Here is a 14,127-nt window from a genome sequence, read left to right on the forward strand (position 1 = left end):
TCTCTGAAAGCTAGTAGAACGCAATCAAGAGCTTGCATCAGTTCTGTGGTTAACTACAGACAGTTACCATAGGTCAAGTGGTGTGAGGTAATTTTATATGTTAAAACTCTCCGTCAGGTGGGTGCTGACAAACTGTTCAGGAATATCATTCCACTTCAGACTTGCACCTGATTATCACTTTCAAGCATAGGCAAATCCTTTTATATTCATCATAGGGGTTTTTTGTACGCAACAATCCTAGAACTGAAGGGTAAAGCATGCAAAGCAGTTTCTCCTCTAGCAATCTCAGTCCTGAAGACTGTTGCTTATTAAATCTTTTGTTTGCTTTGGGCTCTCGTTAAACTCTTTATGCTCCTTTAGTTTACTGTTTCCTGGAGCACTCTTACAAGAGCACAGCTTACAATTATACAAACACCTTTCCCCAATAATCTGAATTTACATGCTTAAATAAATGACTTGAAGGACTTTTTCAGAATTGTTACAGTAAACCTAAGTGGAACAAATATGAGCCTTGTTGGAGACACAAGACATATTCCAAGAGAATGAAATAGAAAACTATCATGATTTTTTTTTAAGGAGAATAAAGTGCCTTACTATTTTAGAGAGACTCCTTATTACAGCAGAGAAGACTTGGATAGTTCTAAATCTGCGTATACAAAAGGAACTCCTAAATGGAAAAACACTGTACAGGCTAGGCAGCTGTCTGCCTTAACTTACTCCCTTTTTAGTTTTGGTTTGGTTTTTTTGTTTGGGGTTTTTTTTCCCCTTCCCTTTTTTCCCTGTTTAGGCTTTTCTCCTGTGTTCTTCTCACCAGACCTTAACACAGTTGCAGTTACTCTTTTGTTTCTGTGGGTTTTTTTGCCTTTATTTTTTTTTCTAGGATATATTGGTAATTTTCTGGATAACTTGGTATTATCTTACTTCCTCATACCACTTTCTACTACTTCCAAGAAAAACCGTGGATGAAGATGGTGATGCTGAGCCAGAAAAGAGAAGCTTGGGTTGGAAGACTTCTAACTGCAGCCTGTGCATTTATGCAAGGGGATTTTTTTTTTAACTTAATTTCTTGTGGTGATATTTTCTTGGAAGCTGTGACAGATCTAGCTGTTCTTGGCTTCTGGGCCAGGTTCTTTTCCCAGTTCTCATTAAATTTGTTACCTGTATTGGGGAAACAATGTTTATAGTAGGTTTTCTAACATCACCAGCAGATGTAAGAGATGTTTAATCAATTGAAAATTGAATGTTTGCAGTTGATTAATAGAAATTCTGTTACAGGCTGAAAAAATGACATCATGATTCAAGGCTAATTGTCATCTTAGTTGAACTATCATAACTTTTGATTCTTTTGAAACACTTGAATGAAACTGAAAATGGATGATGTACAGCTTGGTTTGCATGCAGGATGAGGAGTGTTCTCAGGAATCTATTCAGAATATCACAACAAATGCTCGTGGGCAGACTGCTTTTTCCAGTGAAAGACAGCAGATTTCAAGTGTTAACTCACACTTGTGACTATCACGACAAAGCAGTTATTTGACAAGTTCACTTTTTGGCCTTGTTGCTTTCTCTTGATTATCAAACCAATCCTAAGACAAAGTAGTTGAATCCAGAACTGAAAATGGAAGATTGCTGGAGAGATCACTTTCTAGTTTGGAAGAAGTAGTTCAGAGATTAGACTTACCCACATTAGTGACTGCAATAATAAAACCTGAAGAGTAGGACTGCATCACTTCCCCTCCACACTTACATCTTAAGAAATAGATAGGCATTGTCTGCTCAACTAATGTGAAGGCAGTTCCTAGTTGTATAGGAATATGAGTGTGTAACAACTTATCAGTCTGGTAGCTCTTCACTTCAGAATTAGTAATGAGTTTTAAAGAACAGAAATCCTGTTGTTTAAGAGAGAAAATACGCATATATCATCTTTTTAGTCATTGTTAAAGAATTTAGCTGATCCCAAGGCTGCTTCTCTACTTAATATTGCTGTCTAATTTCTGCCCATCCTTCAATAGGTTTATCACCAGTACCTGGAATGACGTCTGAGGTGACAACAGTGGGTAGAATTTGCTCTTGTTGAAGGGAAGGCATTATGAAAGGTCAGAGCCCCTTGGCTTGGTACAGGTCTGAACAGAGCTGATGAAAATGCATTGACTGGGTTTCTGTGCTTGAGTGAGAGATGCTGCTTGATTTTTGGTTACAAATAGAATAATTCAACGTTGTGACTATACCTGACAGGGTGTAGTGCTCGAAGGGCGACTTGGCTTATCTTCAACAGAAGTCATTTGTTCACTCTGGAAATAAGGCAGAAGTATGACAAGACTAGTGGCTCCAGGACTGGTGCTCTGCATCTCCAAATACTTTGGGATGTTTGTTTTTATGAAAGTAATTTCTGAACAGAGTATTCATCTTGACTGATGATCTCTGTATTGAGTCCCAAATACTTGTAGTCAAAACTATGCACCTGGTTAAGGTGGAGGGATGGTTATTAATGAGGCTCATGATCTTAGATGCAGTGGCCAAGAGAAATAGCAAACGTTGCTTGTTTTAGGTTTTTGGGAATTAGTAAGAATCTCCCAAAATTACTGATTAAAGGAAGTAAGCTTTGAAGTAGATAATTACACAGTTTACCAGTAAGCCAAGAAGAAATGTGTGATATTTAGAACGGAGGTTCCAGAAAGAATAAAATCTGTCTAAAATACACTATTGAGTAACAGCTGCTGGTGTGATTCTTTGAGACACAGCACTGCACTAATGAAGGGGTTTCTGGTACCCAATCCGAATAATTTAATTTGACTGTATCTACATGCTGCTAAGTTAAAAGTGTACTAAAGTTGCACAGAGGTTCAGGAAATTGAGTTTGAAGCAATCGTATTTTCCAAATTTTTAAAAAACTTAGCACTTCCTCTTTGAAATAAAATAAAAACTGTAAAGAGGCAATCTTACTTAAACTTTTGTTTATTTTTATATCTAATACAATGACCCTTATGCCATACAAGTAATGAGAAGAAGCAGTGAGGTCCCTGTGTTGGACGTGGATAAAGATTAGCTGTATAGGTATTATCACAAACAATCTCTGCAGCTTTTAATAAAAGTAAGTACATAGGAGAAGAAAGAGCACAACTTCTCAGAATGCATATGGAAATTGCCTTATTCAGGGTGGATGGTGAATCAACTTAAGCGGATTCCAGATACTTTCAGTCTCAAAAATTATGAAGTGGCACAATGTATTCCACTGCATGGAGTGTGAATATATTATCACGTCCTGACAATGTTTAGAGAATAGTAAACGAAGCTTCTATATTTAAGGGTGTGAATTATGTATAGAGCAGAAGTTTCATATAACTCTTTAAGTTCACTGAAGGAAAAGAATAATGGGTCTACATTTTCCATGCTTTCCTAAGACATTGTGTATAATTTAAGAAGTATGAACTTAGACAGGCAACTGGATAAAATGTGATGTGAATTTAGAGATTGTGATGGCACATTTTCCAGAAAGTTATCTTAGAGGAGATTAAATCCATAATACATTTACTGCACTAAGGTATGTCACGTGGGCTCCTTAAGATGGATAAACTGGGGTAGGATAGTGTACGTGAACAGTAAGTTTATAGTAGCTAGCATTGAGAAGCATTCAGTCATTGGCTTGGAGAGAGGTTGCCACTTAGTCCTCCCAGTATTGCAAGAACCGTAGTGGGCTTTTTAGTGGTCTGTGAAGAATTTGTGAATCAAGTGATATGAAGTATTTTTGAAATATGCTAATGAAGATAGGCATCAATAGGAAGCACTGAAATACCATACAAGAATTATGACTTGAGGGCAGCGATAGTGAAAGTGGGATAAAGTATTTTGCAACATCACGCTGCTAGAACGGGTTGAATTATAGAATCCAGAATAGCTCAGGCTGGAAGGCACCCTTGGAGATCATCCAGTTACCCCTGCTCAAAGTGGGGTCAGCTACAACAGGTTGCTTAGAGCCGTGTCCAGTTGGGTTTTGAATATCTCCAGCACTGGAGACTGCACAGCCTCTCTGGGTAACCTGTTCCAGTATTCAACCACCCCCACAGTAAAAAAAAAAAAATATTTTTTTTAAAAATTATTCTTATGTTTCAATGGAATTTCCTGTGTTTCAACTTATATTCAGTGCCTCTTGGTCCTGTTTCTGGATACCACAGGCAACAATCTGCCTCAGTGTTTGCTCCCTCCCACCAGGTATTTATACATGTTAATAAGACTTCGTTCCTCCTTTGTCCCCCCTTAGCTTTCTCTCCTCCAGACTAAACAATCTCAACCCACTAAGCCTTTACTTATCTGAAAGGTGCTCTAATCCTTTAATCATCTTTAGTGTCCCTTTGCTGGACTTGCTCCAGTCTGCCCATGTCTCTCTTGTACTTGTGAGCCCAGAACTGGCCACGTTGCTAGCTCATGTCCAACTTTTCCGCCAGGACCTCCAGGTCGTCTTCTGCAAATCTGCTTTCCAGCCAGCTGACAACCAGCCTGTACTGGTGCGTGGGATTATTCCTCCCCAGGTTCAGGACTTGGCACTTCTCTTTGAACTTCATGTGGTTCCTGTTGACCCATCCTGTCAACAGTGCTCTGAATGTCAGCACACCTATCCAGTGTATCAGTCACTCCTCATTTTGTATCATCTGTAAACTTGCTGATGATGTACTGTCCCCCATTGTGTGGGGCATAAATGAAGACGTTAAATAGCTGGCCCAAGTATCAACTCCTGAGTGTACCACTGGTGACTCCTCTTGAGATGGACTTTGCCCAGCAATGGTTAAATGAATGAGAGAAGCCAAGGTGTGGATTTTCAGTATGCCAGCTGCATTCTTAGTAGCTCCCACGTGCAGGGTCTTGTTTTCCCCACTTCCATAAGTACTTTCATTTGAGCAGTAGTTCACGCAGCTGGACTGCCTACCTACAAGTTACTATGTCCATGTAAACAAAACTTCTACTGAAGCTGAAATCTGCCATGACTGTGGTGCCAGTTTAATATGGATCATGAAAATATAAGTGATCTGATATGCAGCAGGGCAAGCCACTTAGGAGAAAAAAAAAAGTATTGTTCTGAAGTGTTGGGAAGCTCTCATTACAGACAGTTTTCCCTGGAGCAAATACAGAAAACTTCTGTTAGGTTGGACAGGGGAAATGGAGAGCAACTCCAGTAAGAGTTAAAAGCATCTGTTTTGTTTACCCTGTGTCAGCTTTTAATTAAGCCATGGTGACTCTCTGTAATATCACAAGAGGTGGTTATCTAAAGGAGAAGCTAAATAATCTAAAAAAATGTGGGCAACTGTAGGTATGGATGCTCTTGGTCAGAGTTGGAAAAAGTATTTTGCACTCAAGTCTAATACTATTAAATATATCTGTATTTCCCAGAACACTGAGTAATTGCATCGTTGCTTGATGTAAATTTTATGAACATCTATAGCTCTGCGCACATCCAGAACTACAGCTAGCTTTTGCACAAGCTTCACCCATATTCCCGTAACGAGATACGGGCACTTTGAAGGGATGGAGGAGTGGTGAGCATGTTCGGAATACTGACGGAAGAGCAGTACTGGCTTCTTTGAAAAACCAGCTACTGCTGTGTTTTGTGAAATGTGGGATGCAACCTTTTTTATGTGGTGTCCAGCAGTTAGAGCACTGAATGAGGGAGACATTTTAGTAACTTTGAAAAAAAGCCTTGCTAGCTAGCCTAAAGAACTTTTGCAGAAATTCGTAGGTAAGTGTTATTAATAGTACATTAGTATTCTTATACTCCTTTCAGTATTTTGAGAATAGGCCTCTTTAAAAAATGGTAAGCAATTGGTTGCGTGTTTATATGCATCTAATAGCAGTCTGTAATTGCTGCTGCTTCAAAATAAAATACTAAAATTAGTGTTGTCAACATTCGTTGGAGATGTATGGTAATAAAGTCAGAAGTCTGCTGAAATGAGAAAAACATATGGAGTAGCTGAACTTAAAACCTGTAAAATGAGAGTAGTCCTCTTCATTTAGGTTATTTCCCTGTATATTGTGTGCATATAAAATGGCCACTCGAGGGCACCTTTGTATTTGGTTCAGCTGCTAATTTCCTGAACATATTGACATGGTTTGATAACGCACTCATTTTTTAATCTCTTGAATCTTCTGAGTGATAGCACCCTAAATTTCATATTTAAATGGAAGATTGATACAGGTTTCTAAAGCTTTAATTTGAACCCTTTTTAATAAAAGCCTAAATAACAACATGCATTACCTCAAGAGGAGGATTTTGGAAAAACTAAAAATAAAAGGTGCTGAAAACTTTATTTAGTACATTGACCTTAATGACCATAAGTGCTTGTATGAGTGTTATCTACCATCAGAAATATGTTAGTACAAACTGAACTACAGTAAAATCATTATTAAGTTTTGTATGTTATGGTCTTTGATAGCTTCATTTAATGTGTCTTTAAGCTTACTTTTTTCACTTGAAATCATAGTCTGGTGCATAAACTACATCAGAGCCATGGGGCCAAATACTGTTTGTATTCATGTTTTTATGTGAACTATTAACATAGCGTATATTTGGATAGTGCCACTACTAAGTAATAACTGGATAAACACTATAGAACTTTTTAATGGACAAAACAGGGACAGGTAATACATTGCCATGTATGAGGGGCAGGGAACTGGAGTAATATTGTAAACCTGCAGATCCTTTCTTTTCCAGTCTTATGTTTTTTGTGACCCAAAGAGTCTCCCTCACAGCATAGGTGAAAATGAAATCTTACAGAGCTGTTGCCTGTGTATGTATTTTCTTGCTCAGCACTATATGTACATGATGCTTTAAAGACAGTATTGAGTTTCATTTTGCAAAATGGTTATTTTTACTTTATCGCCTTTCTAAAAAGGAGTCCCAAAACACAAACAATGGAAAGAGATTCAAGAATTGCTAAAAATGAAATGACTACAAGTTTTTTGGTCTGAAACACTATCAAAATTTTGTGGACATATGAGTATAAATGTGGAAACTTAAGAAAGAGCTCCTTGCCTTCATTCCCTCTTTTGGGCAATTCTGAATTCACTTCTTAATCAAAAGACCCAACAACTCTTAAGTTAAAAACTAAAATGAATATTCAGATACTAGTTGTCAGTTTGCAGTACATTCTTAATGCACAACAAGCACGTCAACTTTATTCTTTTTCTAGCAGCACGTATGGTTGGTTGCAGGGGTTGCCATCGGTTTTGTCTAGTACTTTAATGCGCCAGTAATCAAGGACATCTTAGTTGACAGCTGTCGTGGTTTAACCCCAGCACAACAACTTTCTAGAGCGTAGTGCTAACATATGTTATCATAATAGGTCAGTGTGTGCTTCTTTACTTGAATTCTGGAAGATGGCTGGAAATTGCTTTTTGGATTTTGATGTAGAAATTTAGATGTATTGACAGATGTGGCCAAAAGCGGGGGAGGTTTTGGTCATGTGTCTTTAGTGGTTATGATGACAAATCTTACTCTTAGTACCTACTTGCTCAAATGTCTTTTTCCATTGGATCTAAAAGATATTTTCCACCTTTCCTGCTGTCTGCTCTACAAACTTCATAATTGGTGTCAGTATTGGCCAGTTTTTCTAGAAACTGATTCCTTAGCTTTTTTCTCCTTGTTTCTACTGGGATATAACAATTGGATTAAAACTGAAAAATTAGAAAAGTGATAACAGAAGACAATTACTGGTGTGGAATAGTGGTTTTTTGCAAACCAGATTTTTTTTTTTTTTTTGCTATACTAAAGAGGGGATGTCTGCTTGTAAACAACAGTATTTTCAGGTACTCAGACTCAGACCCGAGCATGGAGTAGATCTTCCTTTACTGATGCTTCTGGTCAAGCTTATAGAAACACGTCATTATTAATAAGGGCTGATAAATACCAGATAGAAAACCCGTATGTTACTTTGATGTGGGATTACGTGGTGCTGCTTTTCAGTGATCTCAGTCTCCTAAAAAGCAGTTTTAAAATTATTATTAAAACCTTGGTTGGCAATCCTGAGTGGTGATCAGGGTTCTGCAATAAATATTTAAAGTGCATTTACAGCTTTCAACTAATTAAAGGCAGTTTCACCAGGACTGAGTGCAGCACTTACTCCAGGAGAGTTGGATGCATTTACCTGTCATGGGTGAGTGGTTTGATCCGGGGGTTAGTCTAACCTCAGCGCTCCCACTACTGGCCACAAATGTAGGAATAGGTCACTGAGCAGATGCTTTCTCATTTGCCATTTGCTGGCAAGCTAATGAATCTCTTTTGACTACAAACGGGAACAGCTCTCTGAGCTGCTTTATCACTGCAGTAGTTTTAAAAACAAAGATTACTGGAAATACAAGCCAGCAGCACACAACTTGTTGTCAACCACTGTTCCTTATTGGTGTTTCATCTCTTCAATAACTACTGTCCCCCATAGCTAATGGTATGTCTGCACTGCAAACAGGACATAGAAGGTATTAATACCAACTTTGAATGGTCTAACCTGGGTTTTGGCAACAAAGTCATCAGAATAGCATCAAAATTTTTTAGAGTTGACTTATGCTAATGAAAAGGATTATTTGTTGACATTTTTTGCTATACATTACATCTGTAAAGTGTGCTGCAGTTTGAAAATATGAACATACCACAACCTTTCAAAGAGGTTGGGGGACAGTGCAAGGGAAAACAAAACCTGTGAGGTTTTATTGACATCTCGGAATGTCAAGCAGTTTCACTGGTTTGCTAAAATATGGAGTTAGTTCGGGTTAAAAATGAGCGTTTTGAAATCTCCTGAAAACCAAGCACTTGATGACTAAGGTGTTTGGTTTCTCTTTGTGCTTGAAGAGGGTATTAGCATCCATAACAATGACTTGGATATTAGTGAAAATTCAGTCTTCGAACTGAAAAAATCCCAAGATGATAAAGTAATACCCTTACATTGCAGTGTTCTTATAGTTTTTAGTTTTATTTGGTGCTAGTTCTGGTATATGGACATGATATGACACCTGAGCACAGGCGAGGAGCAGAATCGTTGGCGCTGCAGGGACTCAGATTCTAGCTGGAGAGCGCTGCTGAGGCTCCTCTGCACTCAGCGTGGGCTGTGCTGGTGTCCTGGTTTCAGCTGAGATAGAGTTAATTTTCGGATTGCTCGGAGGTCAGGAGGCAGCTGGTTCAGTGCCAGCTGGGAACCTCAACCGGCTTAACAGGTCGGCTGTCCCTTAAGCATCGGTTTGTCCCGATAGCAAGTATTTTTCCAGGCTTCTCTGGTACCCTGATCGGCTCTTGATACTCTGACTGCTTAACCACTTGCCACAATGGACTGCACCAGTCTCTCTTTTAATTCCGTTCTATGTTTAGCTTTATCCAGCCACTCAGTTTGACTTGATTGGATTTTTTCATTCAGATATCCTTATCTGGCGCAGCATGGTAGATAACAAATTTAACACGATGCAGTGGTGATAAAGCTGTTCAGCAGCCCAAACTCATGCTATTGCTTTCATTATATCAACTTAATCAGTTCTTTGTACATTGTAATCTGTCTTCTCTTAAAGATTAGCTTCAGTCATATGCCTTTTGTACTCTTGCTTAGTTGAATATTTGCATATGTGAAGTGTGCTTTCAGGTGCTGTTTTTTAGCCTGAAGTGAATGTAATGCTGCTGTTTATCTTTAAACATTACGCTTCGGCATTTCTCAACTTGTACATCCTGTTCCATATCCCAGGCTAGACGGCAACTGCTTTTCACTCTGTCTCCTGCTTATAGCTTGTGTGACGCTTCTCCATTACTTGATTTGCAAAACTATAATAATTACTTTCAGGCCTTCATAGAATTACCTTATCCTAGGTTAGATAATCCCTTAATTTATGAAGATGGTATGCAGATTGAGAAGAACTATTATGGGAGGATGGAAATGTGACGCAAACATCTATAGTGCTGATTTCCCCCCAGCCCCCAAATGAAATTCTGCTTACCTGGTTCTGTGTGGTGAGTAGCTGTTACCTGCTCTTCACATGTGAGAGCTATCAAGCTTAAATTCTCTTAAAATCTGTAGCATACGAAAGAATGAAAAAAACCCCCAAAACAAAATCCCACTTTGTCTTTAGAAACTTGGAAGGTATACCTAAGAAGTTCCCTTATCACAATTTCACACATTTCCGTTTAATTGAAATCTTAGTAAGGAACATGGTGTTAGAGCTCATAGTTTAATATATGTAATTCTGACATCTTTATTTGGTTACAATGTGGTATAATCAGAATAAACAGGATGCCTGTGTTTCTATAGCAACAGAATGCTACAGTTTGAGAAACTGCTTCATTGCAGCAGATGTATCCATAACTCCTCTAATAACCTGAGGATTTTAAAACAGTAAATTTAAAAATGAGGATTCTGTTTCATATTTCTGCAGGTAAAATTTGGTTTAAAAATTAAACCTTATAAATACCTTTCCTGAAGCTCTGCACCACCTTCCAGGATAAGCATAGTTTCTGAGTTTGTAAAAATACTGAATATGTATATTCTATGAATATTCCAGCTATATAAGCTATGGTACTGGTAGGGTTTTCTGTAAGAAATATGGGGTATTTAGACATGAGGTAGGGGTTTTTTTGCAGCTTTCAGCTTCCTTGTGCAAGCTGTTTTTTTTAAACTAAGTAAAAACATGTCATCTAAATTGGTTATTTTGATCCAATATAATGACCTGCTCTGTAATAGCTTCATTTATTTTTAAATTTTCCTTGTAGATAGTAGAGGTGATACAAGACAGTGTAGAAGTGTCAGCTTTATAGCTCTGAAGATCTTCTACATGTTTGGTAAATGTAATTCAGTTGCATTTTTGTAGTAAGGGGAATAGAAAGATAATGTTTCCATTAAAGTGATCAACTATGCATAAAGAGATAGGATAGGAAGGTGTATGAAAATGCATTTATAGAAGTCCTATTTTCTTGAGCAAACTGCATCTGTTGCATACATCTTACACCTTTTGGGTAATTCTGGAAGTCTAGTGGTGCTAATAGCAATTTTACATACTGATTCCTAGAAAAGAAGTGTCACCTGTCTGGAAGGTCTGGCATCCTACTGCTAGGATGCGGCTTTATATTAACCCTAAGCTCTTTACTCATTTGGAGTGCTCTTAGAGAAGAGTTAATTAGAACTTTAATTAACGTATAACTTTCAGAGTTATTTTGCATTCCTCTTAATAAAAATACTCTGTTACAGTGAACAAGAACAAAGACACTCTCTTCTCTCCCCCTCCTCTGGGACAGTGTGCCTTCATGCTTCAGGACATTAATATTTCAGTAGTCACACTGGATAAAATTGAACAAAGGATGAAACCTAATTATTTTTCTTAGGCCTGTGATATGATCTTATCCAGGTTCATTTTCTTATATTCTATTCTAGTGAATTTCATTGTAAGTCACTCATTCCTACCTGACAGATTTCCTTTAAAAATCATACTGATAAAAAGGAGAGGGGAGGGAAGAAATACTTTGTCTCCTCTTTTTGTTTTTTCTATGTTGTATTTTTTCTCCCACCCCCAAAATTATTGAAAAAAAGAATGAAAATCATGTCTCTTAGCTGCCTCTGCTCCCCCCCCTTTCCCAGCTGTTCTTGCTTATTTTCTTTCTCCTTTCTTTCCTCTGTTTTGTACAGATATCCTCTTCTGATGCTGCTCAGCCTTTGGCATCCTCTCCTTCTCTGCAAGCTGCTGCTGAGAAGAGCAAAGCAGAGGTATATTGTTTTCAGGTGACTCTTGTCAGGTTACTGCTTTGCACAAATGCTTACATTTCTATAGAGTAATTTCACTGAGTTAACTAGGGAATTTGAATTGCTGGTAATACTTCAGGCATTTAAAATACTTTTCTCCCCCTTGCTTCCTGGACTAGATAAATGAAAAGAACCGATACAATGGGACAAAGCACATGCGTGATTTTTACTTCTTAGTGTTTAAATGTCAAAAATTCTGGTTCCGCTCTGGTCTAGTGTCACAAAACTATGGAAACACCATTTCATTCCCAGCCATAATGGGCATGAGTGACATTGTCCTGTCTCCTCAGGAATAATTTTTGGTATCTTTTTTTATATTACTTGCTTGTTTCAGAGTCTAAATTATCAGTACTGTTCCAGCCATTTAGTTCAGCCTCCTTGGAGATAAATATAGAATTAATTCGGTGACATTTCTGTTAACTCATACTGGTTTTAATATCCCTTCTAGCTGGGATGTGCGTGTATGTGTTGATGTTACATTTACTGTTTAGAAGGGCCTTTGAAAAACTTAACACACAAACGAGTAGTAGATGAGGCATCGTTTGTATGAACTTTCAGTAAATGTCACAATTTGCAACAACAATGAAATACATTTTTTTTTTAGAATGTGAATGCTCAATGTTAGGCTCTTTTGGATACTTCACTCTAAATTGAGACTGTACAGTATATGAAATAACTTATGATCTAAACATAAATCATGTTTTTTCTTCTAAACACAGAAAATATGGGCAGATGCTATAAATTATTTTAGTTCAGCTATATTTAAACATTAATTAAAATTTAAATTACTGTCATGGACTAGACCACAAGCCTTGGTGAATTTGACATGTGTTTTAGATTGTACCAGGAATAGCAGCAGCCACTTAGAATGAAACTTACCTTTCCTTTCTTACCCGCCTCTCTTGATGCATTCAAATTTGAAAGTTCCTCTGTGTAACTAGTATGCCATGTTGTTGGAAATGAATCTTGGGGGAAAAAAATGAATAATTTTTGCTTAGAATTTAAGACCAGTATAAAGCCAATTTCATTTTATTATCTTCATAGTGCTTTTTGACTGCTTTTGCAAGTAATGAAACACTTCAGTTGAAGTTCTGGCATGAATACAGCATCTGAGAAATGTTTTTATTTAGTCTGAATTCATTTTTATCTAATGGAGCTGAAGCAGAAAGCTTGCATATTGAAATTGTGGAGTGTGAAGATGAAGGAGTTATGGGTTTTCAAGTCCACAGTGAAAATGAAATGAATGAAAATAAAGTCACTGGGAATCGAGAGAGTTCCTGTAGGCTTTGTTAGGTGTGGAGGCAGAAACACTGGTGAACAGTTTATTTTAAGTCATCATATTTTCACTATGAAGCTGTCAGGGATTTGTTAAGGGCAATGAGAGGCATTTATTTGCATTTGGTCACCTTTATGGAGTGTTTACCATATGAAACTGTGAAACTTACTGCAAGCCTTCCTCGTTCTCAAAGTCCTGAAGAATAAAAGTTTCCAGATATTTTTTCCTCTAGAAGCGAGGTTTCTCTAACAAAACATACTTTAAAAAAACGTTGAAGTCAAACTGGAAATCAGGACAGCCTGAAGATGATCATATGCAAAAACTTTAACTCTACTTTCACTTAAACATATTCAAGTAAACGTAAGGTACTGTATCTGAAAAGTAAGCGTACTGTTATGACAGTTCCAACAACCTTTCCCAGGAGGAGAGGAAACAAATCGCAGTTGTCTAACATGTAGAAAAGCTTCCACAGGAGAAGAGATTAGGTTTATTTAAATTATTCAGTTAGGGAAGGTTGGAGTGGGGACAGGGAATGAAAGACTTTTGGAGAAGTTATTGCTCTGACAGTATGTTTGTGGGCAGTACATGATTATGGTCACAGGATTTTGAGAGGCTTTAGAATGTAGATTGGTACTAGAATCAGTGACGCAGTAAGGAAAGAAAGGCTAAGCTTCATTTCAAAGGCATGGATATGTATTTGTAATCTTAGTTCAGTAAGCCTGCAAGTCTTAGGTTATTATGATGGCCTCAAAATAAAACACTGCTCTATACTTCTCCCAGTCATATAAGCTTTTTCTTGAACACCTGGCAGTGCCACAGGTGAGATAGTGTTGGCTGGGCCTCTGGTTTGCACTACTATGCTCATTTTTGTGTTCCTAATGTTCACTAAAATCTAAGTTGGTCTCTGTTTCTTTTCTGCAAAACAGACATTCCAAATTCTCCTTTTCTGCAGTTTTGTGACTGTGCTCCTTGCTTCCTGTTGCTTGAGTGGCACCCACATTTAAGCAGGTGCTTGGTGTCATAGTCTCACTTTCCAGGATCTGAGTGTTCAGGTTAATGCCTGATGAAATAATTCTTAGGGGTTAGTTGGGACTTGAGTAG

At 37.8% G+C, this 14,127-nt stretch overlaps 1 protein-coding gene across 5 annotated transcripts in view; it reads left to right on the forward strand.

Moving 5' to 3' along the window:
* SMAP1 (small ArfGAP 1) overlaps nt 1-14,127 on the forward strand; it is a 106,820-nt gene that overhangs the window by 38,107 nt on the left and 54,586 nt on the right. For 3 of the 5 annotated variants that reach the window (XM_072855269.1, XM_072855265.1, XM_072855270.1), the window contains one exon: nt 11,637-11,729. The exons of 1 other annotated variant lie outside the window; for it this stretch is intronic. In XM_072855269.1, the coding sequence (XP_072711370.1) occupies nt 11,637-11,729 (93 nt within the window). The remainder of the gene's footprint in view (nt 1-11,636; nt 11,730-14,127) is intronic. One more of the 5 variants, XM_072855266.1, reaches the window with a different exon arrangement.

This window comes from Ciconia boyciana, chromosome 3 (genome assembly GCF_034638445.1).
Source record: "Ciconia boyciana chromosome 3, ASM3463844v1, whole genome shotgun sequence".
Classification (NCBI taxonomy): Eukaryota; Metazoa; Chordata; class Aves; order Ciconiiformes; family Ciconiidae; genus Ciconia; species Ciconia boyciana.